Source organism: Dendrobium catenatum, unplaced genomic scaffold (genome assembly GCF_001605985.2).
Source record: "Dendrobium catenatum unplaced genomic scaffold, ASM160598v2 fragScaff_scaffold_772, whole genome shotgun sequence".
NCBI lineage: Eukaryota > Viridiplantae > Streptophyta > Magnoliopsida > Asparagales > Orchidaceae > Dendrobium > Dendrobium catenatum.
In genome coordinates, this window is record NW_021319234.1 from 1,081,957 (window position 1) to 1,105,045 (window position 23,089).

Below are 23,089 nucleotides of genomic sequence, written 5' to 3' on the forward strand. Positions count from 1 at the left end.
GAGAGAAATATTCGGTCGCAGGCAAAAATCACGCGGTACCGAGGTGTATCGAGTTTTTTGAAGGGTACCGCGCGATTTTTTCCTGCGACCGAATGTTTCTCTACATTCGGTCGGACGACGTAATAATTGTTCTAGAGAAATGGGGGGTCATAAAGCTCCCAAAACATATAAAAGCTACACTATCTATTTTTTTAATATTAGAAGAGAAAATTACATACATAACCTCTAAAATTTATCTATTTACAAAACTAATACTAATGTTATTTTTTTCATACTAAACCTTGTCTGGCCACGATCAAATCATTAGAAATTGGGTGAAAAAAAAATTACTCTTTATCATACATTTTGATATTTAGTTGGAAATGTAACAAATAGATGTTCGATCATGGAGATACTATTACGTGTGGAATACACACACAAAGAATCATTCGATTTTGTAACTGTGAACAGTAAAATCACGCTAAAATCTCAAGCGCGCAACGGTGAACAGTAAAAGCACAGTGGTGAACAATAGCTACGTTTTTACTGTTTACGATCACAAAACTGAACGATTCTTTATGTCCGGACTTCGCACATAACAATTTCTCCCGATCATGACCATCACCACAACAAAATAAGATCTCAGAACTTCCTCAAACACTTTTTTTTTTTTTCAATCTTATTTCTGTAAATCCAGAATCAGAAGAGATCTACTCTTCAATTATTGATCTCTCTGTTGATAAATATATATAAAACTCCCTTTGCTTCAGCTCTACATAACTGCTCGAAGGAAGCCACTTGGAAGCAGTTGCCATCTTCATCAATCAATGAAATCACCCCTTCTATATCAAACAGTACTGCTGTATATTATTTTTTTAATGGATGGTCTGAAAGAGAAAGAGAAAGAGAAAGAGAAAGAGACAGACGAAGAGAGAGAGAGAGAGAGAGAGTTTATAAGAATTTTTTATACAATATCTTATAGATTATGATTCGTAGAGTCAAACAAGAAGTGGTGTGGGGTGAAGCAATAATCACAGGCTGTAGTTTGGAGTCTTTGGACCGAACAAACTAATTTTTTTTATCTGAATTCATTTTAATAATTAGAGAGCATTGAACATGTGGATTTCTGAAAATTAAGAAAAGCACAATGTGTCTTACCTCGAGTCGGTCAACTTTTGGAACTACGGCGACGGACGAAAACGGACCGAAGTCACCCAAAACGAGGATATCCTCTTCTTTCCTTCATTTTTCTCTCTCTTCAAAATGACACTATTTAGATATTTATAAAACATGATCGTCCAGGACGATGTCCCGATCGTCCCGGGACGATCTCCTCTGGACTCCATTCGTCTAGACGGAAATTAATTATTTTTTCTAAACGATGCTCTATGGACAAATTTCGTACGGACGAATCTGCCTTCGTCCTGGGACGAATCTCTTTGTCACCAATTTTTACTCTGTTCATCCCGGACGAACTCACCTTCGTCTGGACGAACCTGGAAGGAAATATGGCTTTCACAAAGATGTTGAGTTCTGTATTGATGTATTTCCGGGTACAACTCCGATATCTAAAGCTCCGTACATGATGGCACCGAAAGAACTTGCAGAGTTGAAAGTTCAACTCTAGGAGTTGGTGGATAGAGGATTTATCCATCATAGTGTTTCGCCTTGTGGAGCACCTATTTTATTTGTGAAGAAAAAGGATGAGACAATGCGTATGTGTGTTGATTACATAGATTTGAATAAAGTCACAATCAAGAATAAGTATCATTTATCACGGATTGATGATTTGTTTGATCAACTTGCTGGATCTTCTATATTCTCAAAGATTGATTTGAGATCTGGATACTATCAGGCGAAGGTGAAGGAAGCTGATGTGATGAAAACAGCTTTCAATACTCGATATGGACACTACGAGTTTTTGGTTATGCCATTTGGGGTAACCAACGCACCGGCTATTTTTATGGATCTGATGAATATAGTGTTCAAAGATTATCTGGATCAGTTTGTGGTCGTCTTTATAAATGATATTCTGGTATATTCTGCTTCCGAGGAAGATCATGCCAGACATTTGAGAAGGGTGTTGGAGACTTTGAGGCAGCACCAGTTGTATGTTAAATTCACCAAATGTGAATTCTGGCTGAAGAGCATTTCTTTTCTGGGACATGTAGTGAGCGATGAAGGTATTTTTGTACGTTGATCCCCAGAAAATTCAAGCAGTTGCTAATTGGCCAAGGTCTACGACGGTGTTTGAGATACGTAGTTTCTTGGGTATGGTTGGATGCTATAGAAAATTTGTAAGAGGAATTTTCCTAGATTTCTGCACCTTTGATGAGGCTGACTCAAAAGTCAGTAGCTTTTATTTGGACACTAAAATGTGAAGCTAGTTTTCAGAGATTGAAGGATTGTTTGACTTCTGCTTCAGTGTTAGTACTTCCATCTGGTACGGAAGGATTTCAGGTATTTAGTGATGATTCACTTAAAGGTTTGGGCTGTGTTCTGATGCAGCAGGGTCGGGTAATAGCTTATGCTTCAATACAGTTGAAATCACATGAAAAGAATTATCCGACGCATGATTTGAAATTGGCCGCTGTTGTATTTTCTTTGAAGATTTGACGTCATTACTTGTATGGCGTCAGGTGTGAGATATTCACATATCATAAGAGTTTGAAGTATATATTCACTTAGAAGGATCTGCATTTGAGGCAAAGAAGATGGCTTGAGTTGATCAAGGACTACGATCTGTCTATTCAGTATCAGCCTGGTAAGGCTAATGTGGTGGCAGATGCCTTGAGTAGGAAGTCTTCTGGATTATCATGTGTTCAGCTCACTTCTGATGAGTATCTGATACTAGATATTGAACGATTACAACTGGAGGTGATTTTCTATACTAGTCCGGATTCTTGTATTTTGACTCATATGAATATTCAACCTTCTTTAGAATAGAAGATTCATGAAGCTCAGAAGTCAGACACTGAATATTTGAAGTTGATATATCAGATCGAATCTGGTAAGAAACATGAACTATGAATTTTTGATTATGGTATTATTTTATGTAAGAATAGGTTGTGGGTTCCTATGTTTGGAGATCTGAGGAAAGAGATTCTGCACGAATCTCATTATTCAGGCTATATCATTCATCCATGAAGTGGTAAGATGTATGGAGATATGAAAATCTTGTTTTGGTGGCCTGGAATGAAAAAGGAGGAGTTTGCTTCGAAATGCGAAGCCTGTCAGTTAGTAAAGGCAGAACATCAGCAACCAGGAGGTCTTTTACAGTTGTTGCCTATCCATGAGTGGAAGTGGGAAGAGGTGGCGATGGATTTTGCTATAGGTTTTTCCAGATCGAGGCAAGGGTATGATGCGATTTGGGTGATTGTTGATCGATTGACGAAGTCTGCACATTTTCTTCCGATCAGACAAACAGATCCGGTGGATAAGTTAACTCAGATATATGTGAAAGAAATTGTCAGATTACATGGTGTGCCAAAAATAATTGTATCTGATCGGGATGACAGGTTTACCTCAAGACTTTAGAGAGGAATTCAACAAGGATTGGGTACGAAGTTGTATTTCAGTACAGCTTTTCATCCGCAGACTGATTGACAGTTTGAGATGACTATTCGGGTATTGGAAGATCTTCTGAGGTTATGTGTTCTGAATTTTGGAGGCAGTTGGGAAGATCATATCCCACTGATAGAATTTGCATACAATAATAATTATCAGTCAAGCATTGGTATGGCACCTTACGAAGCTCTGTATGGCCGAAAGTGTAGAACTCCTTTGACTTTGACTGAGGTGTGAGATAGACAAGTAATGGGTTCAACTTTTATGGATGAAACTGTTATGAAAATCAATTTGATTAAAGAAAGATTGAAAGCTGCACAAGATAGACAACATAAATATTATAATCAGAAGCACAGATTTGTAGAATTTTAGATTGGTGACTTTGTGTATGTCAAAGTCAGTCCGATGAAAGGTGTTAACAGATTTGGAAGAGTAAGCAAATTCAGTCCAAGATATGTCGGACCTTTTGAAATCATTAAAAGGATTGGTAATTTTGCTTAGAGGTTGTTATTACCTAATCATATGTCTAATATACATAACGTGTTTCACGTATCCTCTTTGAGAAAGTGGATGTCTGATACTGGAAAGAAAATTTCTGTTGATGATGTGGAGATTCAGGAAAATCTGCAGTATAAAGAAGAGCCTGAAAAGATTCTGGCTTATGATATAAGAAAGTTATGAAGTAAATAAATTCAGATGGTTAAGGTTTAATGGAAACATAGAACAACAAGAGAGGCTACTTGGGAGAATGAGTCGGATATGAGACAATTATATCCGAGTCTGTTCTGACTCAGTTTTACTTTGGGAATATCGATGACGACATTGTTCTGAAGGTGGGGAGATTGTGAAAGCCAGATTTCCTTCCAGGTTCGTCCCAACGAAGGTGAGTTCGTCCGGGACGAACAGAGTAAAAATTGGTGACAGAGAGATTCATCCCAGGACAAAGGTAGGTTCATCAGTACGAAATTTGTCCAGAGAGCATCGTTTAGAGAAAAATAATTAATTTTCGTCACGACGAATGGAGTCCAGAGGAGATCGTCCCGGGACGATCGAGACATCGTCCTGGACGATCCTGTTTTATAAATATCTGAATGGTGTCATTTTGAAGAGAGAGAAAAGGGCAGGAGAGAGAGAAATGAAGGAAAGAATAGGAAATCCGCGTTTTGTGCTACTTCGGTCCGTTTTCGTCCGTCGCCGTAGTTGCAAAAGTTGACCAACTCGAGGTTAGGCACATTATGCCTTTCTCAATTTTCAGAAATGTGGATTTTGACGACTTTTCTGTTCAAATTCTATTTCCGTTAGCGAAAATCTGGTATCATTTCGTACTGATAAAACTTTTACCGCGTAACTTTTGGTATGTTATAAAGACTGTAATTTTGTATGTTTTGAGTATTTTCTGAAAGATTTTCACCGGGTATTTTGAATTCTACAGAGTTTTAATCGGATAACGAATTATTTGGATGTTGAAAAATATTGCTTCAGTACAATAAAAGTCTTGAAATGATATTTTCTACGATTTCTAGTAATTTTGTAATTTTATGAAATTGTGAATTTTGATCTATTGAATTTATGTTGCCTGCCGTTATACTCTTCGACGATATTCTGATACGAATTTGATGTGATTTGATGTTTGATCTGATTTGAATGATATCAAAAGGGAGTTATAAGAGGCCGAATCCTTTGGGATTCTGTAAGGGTCCGGGAATCTGAATAAAAACTGATATGATAATTCTGTATATCTGATATATTTTGGTGCTGTAAGCACAAGGGAGGCATAAGGGGTCAGAATCCTTTGAAATTCTATTTGTGTCAGGGAAGGGAGACATAATCGGCCAGAATCCGTTGAGATTATGTCTGGGTCAGGGATATGTGATATGTGATCTTATCTGCTTTGACAATGTGCTTTATGATTTGTACGATTCTGTGATCTGTGACTTGAAGAGAACTTTGATTTGAAATCTGATTTGAATAATTATGTTATATGAAATGAATTCAGTTCTTATGTATCAGTTATTTGATTTTTGTTCTGTATGAATCTCTGACCTCTGTCTGATATCATATGATTATCTGAATTTTGTACGATAAATGTTTTTAAACGCATTATGAGTACTTTGATATGAGGATTTCTGGAGATTTTGATTGACTAGTGTAGTCTTGCTGAGCTGTTAGCTCATTCTTGTTATCTGCGTGGTTTTTCAGGTTCTGTGAAAGGGAAGGATGTCTTGGATTAGCGGTTCAGTTTCTGATCTGAGATTAGGTATTTTTTTATACTTTTGATTTTTGTACAGTCATGACTTTTCTGTTCTGTTTTATACTTTCTGCTTAGAGCCATGCACTGTATTATACATAATTATTTTGATGAAAGAAAGTAGAAAATTATGGATGAACTTTTCTGTATATTTAGATGTTTATAGTGGCTCTGTGTTTTCTGTATGTTTGATTATTGGAAGAAAGTCTGAAAGCAAATTTTAAAGCTAGATCCTGGATTCATCCGTCACGACTCGACGCGACGGGATTTGTTCCGATCGGGTTGGGTCATGACAGAACAGATGCAGAAAACAATTCATTGCAGTTAGCAATGTATATATATTCTATATAGGTTGAAGCTGTTGTTTTCCAGTACTTAACAGTTCTTTGTGTTATCTAAAAGATATAGTTGAAGGTGGGGGTGCTAACAAGTTGAGCTGAACTCGATCTTGAGCTTGATTAATCAACTCAAGTTCAAGTTTGAGCTATAGTTGGAGCTTGATTAGGGGTGCAACCGAGTCAAGCCGGCTCACGAGTCGGCTATGGCTCGACTCGTTAATAGGCTCGACAAGTGATCAAGCTTATCAAGCTCGCACACAATTTCGAGCTCGATGGGTTTAACGAGCTGAGTTCGAACACCACGCTGCTCGATTCACGAGCTCACCGAGCAGCTCACGTAACTGCGGGTTCATAGCACGTTGGAAAAATGACTGCGGGTCTCATGCTTGCGGGAAAATGAAAACTATGTAGGCGGCTCGTTCGGGCAACAAAGGCGAAGCGAAAGAGGCGCTGACGCGCGGGCACATTAACAGGCTCAATTGCGGCTCAACGAGCTCAATTTCCCTTTGCCATGTCGAGCATCGAGCTCGAGCATCGGTATTGATAGTCGAGCTCAGCTCAACCACACCCTGACTCGAGCTCGACTTGACTCGTTGCACCCTAAGCTTGACTAATCGATCATGTTCTAGTTAGAGCTTCATCTTAATTCTATGAATTTGAATGGGCCATAGGGCTGATTTTTTATTTTGAAAGAGAGAAAATGATAAGAAAATGAGAAAAATATAAGGAAAAATAAGGAATAAACGTTTGATATAAGAATACTTTTTCACTCAAAATAATTTCAAAAATATTTTTCTATTGGTCAAATCCTAAAAAAACTCTCTGTATTAATCATTTTTCATTTGAAGATTTGTGGGAAAGCAAATGCTAAGTTTTGCTTTATAAAAATTTGTAAGTCAATCAGGTTTTTCATTAAGATTTTGGTTGTTACATCTGCAGATTATTTAAAGAAAATCTAAGTTATTTCTGCATTGTCAATCCAACCGTTCTAATCTATGTTGCAAACCATTTAATGGTATTTATGTAATCTCACTTTTTAATGGTATTTCATAAAGCTTAGCTTCTTCAAGTTTAAGTTATGTACAAAAACTTTCAAAAAATTATCTAAGTAATTAAGGTTTTGTTTGGAATAGATTTTGATACTTTTTTAATGTTTCTTAAGTGTTGAGTTGCAATTGGAGCATTGGGACTCTTACTTTGTTCTCTCTTATTAAATAGCTCTTAGTAGCAATCATTGATTTCAAGAGAAAAGAAAAACTCTATTTCTTCATTATTTTTTAGCAATTTCGTAGCGAACTTTAATCATAAATTCATATAAATACACAAAAATCTCAGAACTCAGAATCTCTTAATCGGAAGCCTAAGATCCCAATCAAAAAATGAGTGTTGATGCTCTGTATCTATTTCAAATTCTGTGCTCTTTTAATGTGATTACGTCGATATTTAGTAGAAAAAGTGATCGTTCATTGGACTGCAAAGGACGATTGTCGAAACCTGATGCGAATATGACAAGAGCATCGAGGAGATTGATAATTAATGTCAACTCGACTGAGACGTCACGATGTATAAATGAGAGCTTTTCATCATTTGCATAGATGTTTGGCATAAGCAATGATAATATGTTAAATTGGTATGAATATCAAACGATCAATTAATTCTACGACTAATTGTTAAATGTAAAATTAATTCCATCAGGATATTATGATCAACATATTACTCGACATCATCGGTTTTAATACCCTTAAATATGCTTTAAGATGAGTGAATACATAAATAATATATATTGCACTATAATCTAAAAGTAGATCTAAGATCTTTAAGCCCCGTATTAATCCACTTTCATATGGCATTCTTTTTTTTTGCATAAATCTAAATTGAATGAATGGTGATGATGAATGTATTAAAAAAAAATACATAATTTAATTCTCATAGGCATAGATAAAATTATGTAACAAATAGAACCGTTAAAATTAAAAATTAATTTGCAGAATAAAATTCCATTTTAGAGTGCCAAAAATTCAGTATGGACCGAAAGCATAAAGCTCTTCATGCGCCAAATCCCGTGTTGACGCGCTTGACTAAGTCAAGCCATCCGCGTTGAAGAACGCTCCTCCCGTTAGCAAAATTTATAAAACGAAATAAAACATTAAAAAATGTTGAAAAATAAATATCAAATTCACTATTTATTTGAGATAATTAAATGTATGAATAATAGAATCATTTATATATAAAAAAATAAATTTAATAATTTTATATGATTAATTTAGTTTAAAATCATAACTTTTTTTTATAATATAAGAAAATGAACAATTTATTTTAGATTAGAAAAAAATAAAAATATTATCTTTTTTATTATTGTTATTAATAAGGAATTATTATTATTTTATATGAAATAATGAGTTTTAAGATACAAATTAGATAGGTACAGATTGAGAATCTAAAATCTAAATAATATAGCTCTTTCAAATTATTTATTAATTAAATTAGTTTAGTTGCTCTATACAAATGTTGTGAAAGTAGGTAGATTATTGTATATGATGTTTATCTTTTGCTGCCAAAAACCAACATGCATTTATAAAATTTATGACATAAAAAGTTGTTTTTTATGTGAAAATTCTATAATGAAAAAGGATCCCGTGTTTAAAATGAAAATACAAGATCTATATTTTTTATATTGGAAGAAGACAATGATGAGGTGGCTTTTTGTGCACCACATCATTGGACTTCGTTGCTAACAACCCTTGGTCTGTTGCGTTTCTTTTTGTCGGGAGCCTGTTAAAGTTGGGCAGTGAGATGTTGCTGTTGGTTATCCTCTGTTTTGGTTTGGGCTAGCTGCCTCCAATGGATGGTCTTTTCTTGACTTTCGGGTTTGTAAGAAGCCTCAAAATGCCACTCCTGAGTTTTCAGAGCTGTGCCATACTTCATTACACCCTTTTTTCTGAAGCTTCATGTTTGACCCTCTTTGCAGCCTATATTAGCTGTAATGACAATTAATGACATGATGTACGATATGTAAGATTGGAGACCATTTCGTTCTTCAATATGACATGATGTTTCAGGTTATTTCAAGCGCTGATTTGAGGCTCACTTCAAGTTAAATTTTGGATTATTTTGTCTAGTATTGATGGGTCGATCCGTTTTCGTCGATACATTCGCTCTCGACTGATAAGTTTGTTGAAAGTATAGTTGAGGTGATCTTTAATTTAATGTATGGAGTTTCTATTCAAATTATTGCCACGGAGATACAATACCAAAATGTGATTTTTTAGGGCATACACTAATAAATATGAATAAAAAATAAATGTATGGCTTCTTGATCAATTTATATCAAATTATTTATTCCCAAATTAGTTAATTTGATTAAAATGTAATAATTTAAATAATATATACATTATATATTTGCTGTATATCACTTAAATTTTATATTTTATTATTTAACTTCCAATAAGGTTAAATAACATAAATATCAATAATTATTAATTTTTTCTATGATTGAAATACATATTTTCATATATATATATATATATATAATTATATATATATATATATATATAATCATCTTAAATTTAATTAATATTTATATATTAATTTATATTAAAATAAATACAAAATATTGCCATATATTTTGACGGATTCAGCGGTAAAGCTCTGGCGGTCCACGATTTTCTTGTCATTCTTCTGCTGTAAATTTACCTTTTTTACCATTAATTTTCAAAGGAGAGAGACGGAGCGAGGGGTTGTCTTCGAAATCTCTTCATCTCCACACTCCTTCAAAGAAAGTCCCTTCCTTTGACCGATCCCCTTACCCGCTTTCCACAAACCTTCGCAGTTGGATCCTCTCTCTCGAGATTGAGAGAGATTGCTTTCGTGGCGATCAGTTATATAGATTGATGATTGCCTCTCACTCGCCGTGTTCTGAGGAGGGAGAGGATGGGCTCCTGCTTCTCGACCGCAGGCAAGGCAACAGGCGGCGCCGCCGCCGGCAACCGGGAGACGGCGATTTCGCTCCCAGAAGCGAATGCTGGACTGGAAAGCGTACAGAAAAGTCAGCACGCGCAGAAGCAGACTGAGTTGTCTGATGATAATCCGCAGCCACAGCATCAGCGGGAGGGGAGGGAGAGGGAGAGGGAGAGGGAGAGGGAGAGAGAGAAGGAGAAGGCGGCCGGTGCCGGGCATAAGAGGAAGGTGAGCGGGATCGTGCCGTATGGGAAGAGGAAGGATTTCTGCTATGCGAAGGATTTTGATAGCCGGTATGCGATTGGAAAACTCCTAGGTCATGGTCAATTTGGGTATACCTTCGTTGCGACTGACAGGGCCAATGGAGACAGAGTGGCGGTCAAGAGGATCGAGAAGGCTAAGGTAATTCGAACATATTGGTTCTTGCTCTTCAAACAATAGATTTGATATTTTTTTGGTCTCTTTACATGTCTTTCTATTTTGATTAGAATGAAATTGTTTACATACTTTCTATGCTATTGGTTTTTATTGCCACATCTTACACCTCAACCAAGAGAGGGGCTGACCATCTTAGGAGTAAGATGTGGATAAGATCCTTATCTCTTCCCCTTATCCGCCCTCCTTAATTATCTTTATAATACCTTACCATCTCTTTTATATTAGTTTCCGCTTATGTTGTATTCATATAAGATAAGACTTCTATAATCTATAAAGAGGAGGGCATTCAGGATGTTTGAATTCAATTTTTGAAAATCAAATTCAAAGTTCTTCTTCCCTGCAAATCCTATCTTTTATCTATCTAATAACTTCCTCTACACACACATAATAAGAGATAGCCAAAGGAGAAGTCAAAAAGTATAAGTAAGATAATTTAATCATCAAGGTAAGATTTAATTCTAGTTTATATTTATCCTTCATTTGGATCTTTTCAAATTGGAAATCTTTAATAAGTAAAAGTATAAGCAAAAGAATTTTATCATCAAAGTAAGATTTAATTCTAGTTTATATTTATCCTAGTTTTGATCTATTTCTCCATGAATGTAATTTTTTTATAAACCCTAAGTCCATCGTTCTCCAATATAATCGCATTTGGGGAATTCAAAAGTTTAATATGCACTATGCTTGTCAATTGAACAAGTGTTAACATAATAGATTAATCATTTATAATATTCATTTGCATATTTCATCTATTTCCTTATAAATAATATATAATTTTAGACTTAGAATATGCCATATGTGGATGTCCAGGTTCATTTATCAGCATAAGATAGTTGATTGTTTAATCACACATCATATCTAATTTGATCGTGACACGACCCTTGAATTATCATCCTAAAGTTCAATAGAGCCTTGGTGTATGTCATTATTTTTATTAAAAAATGATTATCAAGAGGTTGAGGGTCCATTTATCTCTTCGTCGCCCCACATGTAATGTCATCATAAACATATATTGCTTATCTATCCCACATAACATGATCTTTTTTAGGCTTATTGTATTTTCTTTATTGAACATTTCAGCATATATATTATTCATCTCAAACATGTCAATCAACTATGTGCATTAATATTTAAATCAAAATCACTACTTGTCCCACTTATAAGATACACATTTTTATAAGATGATAAAATACTCATAATATTTCAAATATGTTCTTGCATAATTTAAAATTAATACGGGGTCATTTAATCATGAATGATAGGACATAAACATGCATTTTGCAATATAAAGACTTTAAAATACATTGCTTACATGCAAGTCTAAACTACTTACAAAATTTATGTGGAAAAGACAAAAGCAAATTTGCTATCTGAATTAGAGCTTGAGTACTTTATCCAACTAAAGATTGATAATAGGACAAGCTTCCTCACATTGATCCTATGGAATCTTGCTCTTTTGTAAATAATCTATGAAATATAAATTTCTAATTTTATTAAATTTTCTAACTTTGAATTGAAATCTAAACCAAAATAATCTCAAAGTAGGTGCACATTCAAATTTCAATGCCTATCAACCTCAAATCGAAATAGTTTTATAAAATTTTGATTTTTACCTTACAACCTTAACTCTTCTTCCTTGATCCCTATCATCCCATCGACTTTCTTTGCCTCAGCTCTTTGTTAGCTTATTACGGGATGGGAAAAATGAGGGCGAAGTGCACACTATTGCTTTGGGTTTATGTGTGTGTGTTTGTATATATAATGTAATTATAAGTATTATTAAATTAATATACTTATCTATGTATTAAAAGTATCTCTTTGTTAGCTTATTATGATTATATATGTTGGAGTAGCTCTAGTGAAGATAAGATTAAATAGAGTCGCCTTAGATGTTTTGGTCATATAAAACGACAGCCTTTTGATGACCTGATTTGGAGAGTAGATGTATTAGATTTTACCTTTGTTAAGACGTGTAGAGGTGTCTCTAAAAAGATTTGGTTAGAAAATATTAGAAATGACATTTCTTTATTGAATCTAAATGAGAATTTGACTCTTAATCGGACACAACGGAGAAAATGATTCATGTAGCCGATCCCACATAGTGGGATAAAGGCTTGATGTTGTTGTTGTATATATGTATTAAGAGATATCAACCATTTCTTATTCAATCCTCCATTCAATGCTGGGATTAAAGAAATTCCATTAATCTTTTTGCTAATGAAAATTGCTATTAAGGCATTTTAGGAAAATTAATTTAAATTATAAATAAGCTAATGTGTTAATATATATAAATATTCCTAATAAATATAGGATTTCATAAAAATAGTTTTACTCATTTTCATGAGCTGTGAAAATTAGGGTATAAAATTTTTAGAACTTTATACACTTTTGAGTATCACATATTCTTAAAGGTCATTAGTTCCTTCTGATTAAATAACATCCGTTTTTAACTTCATCCTTGTTTACTTAGTATTTTAAAGATAAAAAAGTATTTATGATTTCATTTTTTACCACAGATGGTTCTTCCGATTGCTGTCGAGGATGTAAAGCGTGAAGTAAAGATACTCCAAGCCCTTAAAGGCCATGAGAATGTTGTCCACTTCTATAATGCATTTGAGGATGATAATTTTGTGTATATTGTTATGGAGTAAGTGTTCTTGAATACTTTTATTTGGCAAAATAGATAATTTGACAGCTAAAAATTGTTCATTCCTTGTTCTACTTCATTATTATTTTTTCAACTTTTGCACATATTTTAAAACTGTTGAAACAGTTTTTTGCTTCATATTAACTTAACATTTTAAATTTTTACAATGAAAGCCTGTATATTTAATCGGATAAATATTTTTAGATTGGTGATTGTTTCCGTGCTCTCTATGATCATTTATGATCTTGACATGCTTTTCTAAAGCTTCCCTATAAGTAGTTCATTAGAAAACACCTTTCCTTATGTGATGCTTGCCACTGTAAACGCTTTCTTAAATTTTCTTGTCAGTTATAACCAAAAGCTTTGAAATTTTTTGTCAAAGTCAAATCCATTGGCCTTTTATATAAATCTAAAGGTTCAACTTCAAGACGTGCTTTCTGTGGAAAAATCCAATTTTTTTTCACATATTGTGTCAAATTCTGCTTTCTGATCTGGTATTCTGTTTGTTTTTTTTTTTCTTACCTAAGGCATCCATTATTGAACCGTTAAATGTCTTGTTTACAAGATCATCTAAGCTTCCATGGTTAAAGTATGAGTCTTCCCTCAGATTTTTGCCTGTTATTTACTTTTGGATATATGGGAGTCTACAAACTCGAATGATCTTCTTTAAGGTTGGGAATGACATCGTTATCATGTTCTTAAAACAGATTGTGCGAGGGTGGTGAACTACTTGACCGGATATTAGGCAAGTAAGTACATTCGTTTAGTTTTACAATGCTACCTACCATTGTTCTTGGATGCATTTTAATATGTTCTTGGTCCTTGTGGCTGCTCATGTTTCTTTGAAGCGCCATCAGAATAATTCAATAATAATTGATGATTCTGAGAAGAAATTTTGATTTTAAGCCAACTTTCTTTTCAGGAAGGATAGCAGGTACACAGAGAAAGATGCCGCTGTTGTAGTAAGACAGATGCTCAAAGTTGCAGCAGAATGTCATCTACATGGTCTAGTACATCGGGACATGAAGCCTGAGGTAAGGTTCTAGTAATTCAGCAGTGTTTTTAGCTGAAAATAAGGCTTCGTTTGGGACTGTTTTCTTTTTGCTTCTTAAAGCAGCTTTTTAGTACAATTTCTTTATTTTGTACTAGAAAGTTGCTTTGAGAAGCAGAAAGAAAGTCATCCCAAACGAAGTCCAAAATATAGTTTACCTGCTATATGGGACATCGAACTTTTTTTCTTTTGACTCAGAATTTTCTTTTCAAATCAACCAAAGATGATTCTCCTCTAAAGGCTACTGACTTTGGCCTCTCAGATTTTATAAAGCCAGGCATGTATTGATCTCTTTTAAACTGTAGCATGTTTATGACTCTTAGCATACCTGAAGAATACACATAACTCATAGTTGAGAACTGGCACCATGCAGAGAAGAGATTTCACGACATTGTTGGTAGCGCTTATTATGTTGCTCCCGAGGTACTGAAACGCAAATCTGGACCCGAATCAGATGTTTGGAGTATAGGTGTCATCACTTACATTTTATTATGTGGGCGTCGACCATTTTGGGATAAAACTGAAGATGGGATTTTCAGGGAGGTAATGTGTTTGAAATTTTTGTACTACTTTTTTTTTTTGTTATAGAAGATTTTGTTTATTCGTCATCTTCTGTGTGTGGCTAAGTTTACATGGGATTGAATGACTAAATATAATGCCTACCTTAAATAGAATGAATAGGGCTAATAAAGTTATGATGATGCAAGTACAGGTAAAGAATGCTTATTCTTAAACGCCAAGGAGGTCTCTATTAAGGATGCAATCGCTGATGCTGCGAGGTCCTGAGAAAACCTAAAAATGTGAACTTCTGCTCTGGAGTGATTCTTCTATTATGCCATCTGTCTTGTGTTAACTCTCTGAGTGAACTTCTCCTTATGCCGATTCTAATCTATAACCTGTGGTTTTGAGCTGATTATTAACATTATATTTGTTCAGGCTTGACTCTGATAATATCTACTAAAAACTGTTGATTCTTGTTAATGTTTATACTCTCGTCGCAGCTAGTTTTGTACTAATCCTAATGAAGGTTTGTCCAATTATGATTTCGTTTGAGACAACTTTCTTATTGCTTCTTAAAGCAACTTTCTAGTACAAAATTTTTTGTACTAGAAAGCTGTTTTAAGAAGCAGTAAGAAAGCCGTCCCAAACGAAACCTATGTTGTAAACGAACCATTGGAATGCATGACTGTTGATTATAAGGTTTGTCATTACCCTGCTTACTTGAATATCATAGCATGGAATGGAATGTCCGAATGTACCTTAGTAGTTCTCGATTGCAATGATGATAAATCACCATGTCCTATGCACATCTTAGGCCTTGTTCAGTAATGCTTTTTGCTGCTTTGTTGCTGAAAGATCTAGCATATCAGGTTTTTTAGTGAGGGAAACATGCAACATAATGTGCACTGTTGTATGCAACCCTCTCTATGGCTTAATCACCATGGAAAACATACTTGTAAAGCAACTCGTCCATCACTATCCAAATAGCAAAGACTTAAACTCGTACAAAACAACTCAATACAAAAACATTTCATGTTATAAAGAAAAAAAAAGAAGATAAAGAATAGAATTAGCAGACGAAGCTGTATATTTTGTAGAAGAAATTTTGGGGTTTTTTGGCAAATAAGTAGAAAAAATCATAAGCTGTTTCTGTGTTTTAAGTTGTGTTTATGGCTTTTAATGAAGCACTTTAATATCTGGTAGAAAAAGTGCTTAAAGGACATAAATATGTATTCTGTTGTTTGATAAATAGAGTTCTTATATGTAGCTGTTTATTGTAAAATGACCTAAAAGGTTTAGGAAGTTATAAGAAGCTTTAAGAAAAGTGATGGTAGTTCTGCTCCAATTGGTTGGGATAATGCTAGTGATGATGATTATGATAGACATGCATGTCAAACATGTTTATTTCAATAATCTTAAAATGAACGTTGGAACGATGCCGTGGGGGTAATTTTCTTAAAATAAGAACATAAGTTTTATAAGCTGTTGAAGTCAATAACTTCCAAACAGAGTAAATTTTCAAAATAATTCTCAGATTTTTTTGGTGCTTGCATTTTAATCTTAGATTATTTATGTATTCAATTTAGTCCCTCAACTCACCAAATTTAATGTTCGTCCTAAATGGAGGTAATTGGAAATTTTAATGTCAATCTCACTATTTAATACCAACTCAAATTAATGAGATTGATTCAACAAAGTCTAAGACGCCTTCATGAACAGTTTCTCTCCATCAATTTTCATCCAAAGAAATGAGAAAATTGATAATAGGACTAAATTGGTTTAAATTTGGTAGGTTGAAGGATCAAATTAAACGTTTGAAAATTTCTAGGATAAAAATGACGACAACTAACAATAATTTAGGAACCATTTTGATACTTTACTCTTTCCAAACACAAAAAGATCAGAATTTATAAAAAGCATGGTTGGACTTCCTTACTAATACTCGTTATAAGGAACTCTTTTTTAACATATTGTTCAAATAAGGTAATTCATTTTCTCAATATTTTTATTGCTGTTGGTTATGTAAAGGTCTTGGAGATGGTGAAGTTACCTTCAATCTGACTTTTCCTTGTTGATATCCTAATTTTCATAACTTAATAAAAGTTGAATAATGTTGATTTCACTTTTGGGCTTTGGCTTGATATACTAGCCCATCAACTAATCTTTGCTGTTATAATTTTCATGTTGTAATGGAAAAGGCTCTTATATGCCATTTCTTGCTTAATTTTAATTGAATATTCTCCTTGTTCCCAGGGTTATCCTTATAATTTGCGGCTTTCATGAACTTGAAGAAGGAGATAGTGTTTTTATTCTCTTTTTATCTGGGTGTTTTTGGTAAATCATACTTGAAGCTAGCACAAATATTTTATTTTATTCATTTATGATTCTTTTCATGATGTATTCTCAGGTGTTGAAAAATAAACCTGATTTTAAGAGGAAGCCCTGGCCTAGCATAAGCACTAGTGCAAAAGCTTTTGTTCAGATGTTGCTAGTGAAAGATCCTCGTGCAAGGCTGACTGCTGCTCAAGCCTTATGTAAGTTTATGTTTTGGAAGCTATGATTCTACAGAACATACTTTTATGCTTCGTTTGGGACGGTTTTCTTACTGCTTCTTAAAACAGCTTTTGTGTACAAAAAATTTAACTTTTGTACTAAAAAACTATTTTAACAAGCAATAAGAAAGCCGGATAGTGCATGAATCAGTTGATAAGGGAAGATAAATGCTGGCATTTCTTTGACAAGCCATGCTTAATTTTTTAACTGATTCTTCATGTTATTTTTCATAATTAGCGAGTTCAAGGGTTTAAATCTCCTTGAAATGGTAATTCTGAATTATACTTTTTATCTTATTTTTTGTTTGCAGCACACCCATGGGTGAGAGAAGGGGGAGATGCGAAGGAAATCCCCTTAGATATATCTGTTTTATCTAATATGCGCCAATTTGTTAAGTACAGCCGTTTAAAGCAGTTTGCCCTAAGGGTAAAACTTTATCACCATTATTGCACACGTAAAGTTCTATTTTAAATACATTGCCAATATATTCTGAGGATTCCATGCCCATGATTTAAACAGGCTCTAGCAAGTACGCTTAATGAAAATGAGCTAGCTGACCTACGAGACCAGTTTGATGCAATTGATGTTGATAAAAATGGTGCAATCAGTCTTGAAGAAATGAGACAAGTAAGCCTTATTTATTGCCGTGTGCTATGAGAAATTATTATGTGCGGTGTCCGAACGTAGAGGATCTTCCGGATTACTGGACGCACTGCGTACGCTCTACCTACGCTTTGCTTACACTCTGCGTATTTGTAAATACGCAGCAAATCCTCACAATTAATTATTTGCTGCTTATTTACTACGTATCTATAAACACACAGAGCTTACACATAGGGTACGCAGTAATCCAGAAGATCCTCTGCGTTCGGACTCCGCACAAAATAATTTCCTGTGTGCTACAGCTTTCCGAGTTCTTTGCCTCTTAGTTATAATGTGTTCCATATGCTGTTGATAATGCTATGTTTTATGTAAGAAACTAAATATGAATTTTGAAATGGTTTAGCTTCTAGTTTGACTCCTTTCGATTGTATCATACTTGAAATTTGTACTCAAGGCTGTTTATTTTTAACCTTCTATTGTTGCCCATTTGATTATTACTTTTTTTATCAAGAGAACAATTACTTTTAAAATGCTTCTTTTAGTTATTCCTGTAATGTTAAGTCATCTATTCTCTGTTTCATTTCATCTTCTTCACTCTCACCATGCTTGTATTATGTTCACTTAATTCAATGTGTTAGAGGGATAATTTGTCAGTTTTTTCTCTCTGATTGTTTGGGCCATTGGCTGAATTCTCTTAATCTCTTTGTAGGCCCTTGCAAAAGATCTTCCATGGAGAATGAAAGATTCACGTGCTTTAGAAATTCTTCAAGCTGTAAGTTGTCATTCTTCATTCCTCCTATCACTTATTGGTTCATTGAACTATATTTTATTTTGATATGAAACTTTTTTTTCCAGCAATTGGATTTTCTTAGTGGTTTGCTTGGCATATGAATGCTGGTTAAAAAAACTTCACACCTTTAGAATAGTAATCGAACACATTTATGAATTTACTTTTACATGTAAAAATGAGTAATAATTAAGCTTCATCTTTTTAAGTTCAATTAGAGCTTTAAATGTAGAGAGAGAGAGAGAGAGAGAGGGGGTTGATGCAGGACTAAATATGTTTTAGATGAATGAGATAAAACTTGCATGATTTAGATAGGAGTAAATAACAATTAAGACTGTTAGCTACTAAACGATCATAGAAAACATACGAGGGGTAGCTACGCTTAAGCCAAATCACATGTGAAGAACTTGAATCATCAAAGCAATTAAGAATCTCAATAAAATACGAATTAAATAGTCATTCAATAAAAATCCCTACGTTAACAATGAAATTAGAAACATAGAAAGTAAAACTCAATTCCTATGATTACTAAGCGGAGATAGAGGGCGAGGCACGACTCCTTGCGATTGGATCACCACCTACAAGATTAGAGAAGTTCACCCTTGTTGATGCCCATAAACAATTTGCCACTAGACGTTGGCAAGTTGTTCGTCGATGGCTTCAGAAAGTGTGAAGATGATGCGATCCAAATATTCTTCGATGGGGTTATCGACCTCCGGGTTGACGTCGAAGAAGGTTGAGTGGAGAATATTGACATTCCCTTGCTCATCGTAAACGAATCATGAGTCAAGATCGGGATCGGTCATTCATCGGTTTCAAAGGGTTGGAGTGTTGAAGACAATCGTTGTTACTTCCTTGAAGGCTCCTATTGAGAGGGAGGAGTTTATCTTGAGAGTTCAAGAGGGAAAGATGTGGCAGACCAAGGGTATGGGTGTGAAGCAAGACTTGGGTTTAGATTTTAGAAGAAAAGAGGTGGAGGGAAATCAAGCAACTGTTTCCCCAATTAATCGTTTTAGTTTGGAAAGGATTTGGGTGTGTTTAGGAAAGGGTGGGGGCGGCTAAGAGGGAATGAAAGTGGATTTGAATTATTTCCCAAAGAGGAATAGCTTGAAGTTGGAAAGTAATTAGGAGGTGGGGAACCAAGGAGGGGGCCGGCGGCATGGAGAAAGAGAGAGAGGGGTTTGGGGAAATAAAATCAAGCCTTCTTTAATTGGATTATTAAATTAGAAAGGCCCTAATTAATTCCCAATTAATTTGAAAATTCAAAGGGATGAAATTTGGTAACTTTCCTAAAATATGATTGGTATTTTAGGTAACTTTTCAAATTCAAAAAGATTTGAATTTGTAAAGTAATTGAGTTGCCTAAAAATATTAAAACCCAATTAGAAAAGATGTAATTGCAAGCATTAATGGAGGGAAACCCCAAAGGGGGCCGACGGCTTTGGCTAGAGATTTGGTTGGGGAAAAGGCCGGTGATGGGGTGGAGACTTGGGTTAGTGGGCCGGTGGTGATGTGGGGAGGAGGGTGGTTGTTTGAGGTGGTGGTGGTGGGATGAGCCAACGGGTGGGAACGTGGAGAAGGGCCGTCGGCTTGAAGTGGTGGTGGGGGGCGGGGTGGTGATGGACCGGCGGGCTAGGGTGGAGAAAAGGAGGAAGATGAGATACGATAAACTAGCCGCGAGCCTGGACTATTCCAAGGTTGACAGGTGATACGATTCCCTCTCCAAGGGTTCTCTCTCCAAAACGCTCCCAAGCTCTTGCAAGAACTCACAAGGCAGGAAATTTTATTCTTCATTCATTAACCATAAAAATAGAACATAAAGGCTATGTATAGCCTCATACAAAAGACTCAAAAATAAAAAACGACGATGCCCTTTGGCCTTACACATGACCACCCTTAAGTAAGGGATAAAAAGGAAAAAAACAACTAAAGCAAATACAAACATAAATAAATAAAAGACAAATATATATGACAACTTAAAAATATATCGGCGCGATCGTGGTTGTAGATCGGCGGTCACGGCTCTGATAGACTTTCCAAGCTCCGATGTCCCCATCAGAGGTATTATGAAGCACCATATTTATAGAATAGTGTTGCTATCCATAAAATACTAATAATGTCTATATTGACCATTACATAAGTAACGACAATAAAACCAGCAAAAATAGAGACAACTAAGAGATAAATACAAAGCAATGACCTAAAGAAATCTACTAATAAAGCTATTAGCGCAATTTTAATAGGAGTCCATAAATTTTCATAGTTGTGTAGTTTCATTTGAGTGCAAGCTTTCGCATTGTTGCTTCCATTTTTTTTTCATGCTTTGCTTCTTATGGTGATATTAATTCATCTTTATTCTCCGTAACACTGAGTGCAATTTTGGTACAGATTGACAGCAACACGGATGGACTGGTAGATTTCTCTGAATTTGTTGCAGCAGCTTTGCATGTTCATCAGCTAGAGGAGCATGATTCTGAGAGGTGGAATTTGCGCTCTCAAGCCGCTTTTGATAAATTTGATGTAGACAGAGATGGATATATCACTCCTGAGGAACTCAGAATGGTAACATTCAACCTGGAATTTAATAATCATGTTCTGAATTGTTTCATTTTTAAGTGTTACAAGAATCTTGTATTTCTTTGAACCACCTCTGCGATTTTAGCCTCCAACTATCTTTTAGATCTTTATCAAACTTAGATGTTAATGATTATTTCATAGCCTATTAACATCAGCAGGAAAAAAATTTCTTCAATTTTTTTCATTACATATAAAAAATACCTTAATATTTTATTATTTTTGTCATATATTTTACAGCAAATATCTTCAATATTTTTTTATTTGTAGATAAAAATAACATAATTTTATCTCATTTAAATATAATATAAATGTCACATCTCAATTTTAATGCTCATTCTAATAGGAATTGGGTCTGGATATCCTAACCCGATATTTTTCTGCATGAATATTTGCGGAGACTAATGTTTCTTGTTTTTGAAGTTTAGAATATAATTCATAGAGATTTAGTCTTTGCTTGGGATGGCTTTCTTACTGCTTCTTGAAGCTACTTTTTAGTACAAAAATTTTAATTTTTATTCTAGAAAGCCACTTCAAGAAGCAGTTGGGATGGCTTTCTTACTGCTTCAAAGGCTTTGTTTGGGATGGCTTTCTTACTGCTTCTTAAAGCAACTTTAGAAAACTACTTCAAAAAAAATAAGAAAGTCCTCCCAAATGAAACCTTAATTATGTATTTTTGTTCATCATAAGAAGAAGAATTTTCATTTTCTATGCAGCACACAGGGCTTAGGGGTTCAATTGATCCACTATTAGAAGAGGCAGACATTGACAAGGATGGAAAGATCAGTTTATCTGAATTCCGCAGGCTTCTAAGAACTGCAAGCATGGGTTCCCGCAATGTCCCCAGTCCATCTGGAGCTCGGAGTCATCAAAGGCCATAGAACTGTAAGCCATTGCAGAGGTTCTGAAAAAATGGACAAACTTACTATCTTCGCACCAAAACTGATTCGTAGCTGTTACTCATTGTGTGTGTAGAGTGAGATTGAGATAGATGGAAGAGAGAGAAAGTAACAAGCATTCAATGCTGTATCTGCTGGTTATTCTCCTTAGAAAAATTGGTCTTTTCAGCTCCCATAAGGTTGGTGAGTGCTTCAGAAAGCTGGTATATTCGTACGTAATAATATATCTTGTGAAGCCACCATGACAGATTTCTTGTATTATCCTCTTCTGAATGGTCTCCATTCTTTCTCTTGGCTGATCTCCAGCTTTCACAGGACATGTACAAGTAGCAAACAACAGTTATCAATGAAAAACTTGTTTGCAAACCATTCAGCTTGGGGTCTTTGTTCTTATTTCTCCTGATGTAAATTACATTTGTTGAAGCAATTGATTTTTATAATTTGGTTGTTTATGTAGCTCTCTTTTTTGTTGTTCCAGAAGGAAAAAGCTATGATGATTACTGATGGACCATGTTTATGTTCTTACTGGTTTTGTTTACCGTTTGTTGCAAAGGTAAAATTATTCTGTGTGGATATAGAAGCCGTTCAAAGGTGAATCAGAATACATCACGTTTCCTCTTTATTGTGTACCGCGACTGTGTATCCGCTGTGTACTGGTTGATGTGGCGCGTTCTGATTCGCCTCCGAATGATCCGGTATCCGCACAGAATAATCTCTCGTTGCAAAGACCTTTTGGCTGCTGGGACCTTAGACATGCACTAAGTAGAGGTTGTTGTGATCATAAACAATTTTTGATGTGATCCATTTGTGGAAGACCAAATTAGAGTTGGGTTCAGCTCATTTTGATTGTATTGGTGCCTAAATTATAATAAGTTAAAAAAAAAACCTTTTTTTTCCTTTTTTTTTTTTTTTCAAAAATGATATTATTCACTATCTTGAACTACATT

The 23,089-nt window shown here is 34.8% G+C and overlaps 1 protein-coding gene across 2 annotated transcripts; it reads left to right on the top strand.

Moving 5' to 3' along the window:
• Window positions 1-9,836: 9,836 nt before the first annotated feature.
• LOC110101690 (calcium-dependent protein kinase 18) lies at window positions 9,837-22,596 on the top strand. Of its 2 annotated transcripts, XM_028696580.1 has the most exons (13): window positions 9,837-10,491; window positions 13,044-13,174; window positions 13,882-13,923; window positions 14,097-14,208; window positions 14,424-14,502; window positions 14,599-14,768; window positions 17,134-17,260; window positions 17,590-17,705; window positions 17,799-17,906; window positions 18,592-18,654; window positions 21,058-21,231; window positions 21,960-22,128; window positions 22,219-22,596. In XM_028696580.1, exons 1-12 carry the CDS (start codon window positions 10,063-10,065, stop codon window positions 22,122-22,124), a joined length of 1,716 nt encoding a protein of 571 aa, XP_028552413.1. In that variant the 5' UTR covers window positions 9,837-10,062; the 3' UTR covers window positions 22,125-22,128; window positions 22,219-22,596. The 2 variants fall into 2 exon arrangements, with proteins under 2 accessions (XP_028552413.1, XP_020685346.1); XM_020829687.2 differs by having other exon boundaries at window positions 9,838-10,491; window positions 21,960-22,596.
• The last annotated feature ends 493 nt before the right edge of the window (window positions 22,597-23,089 follow it).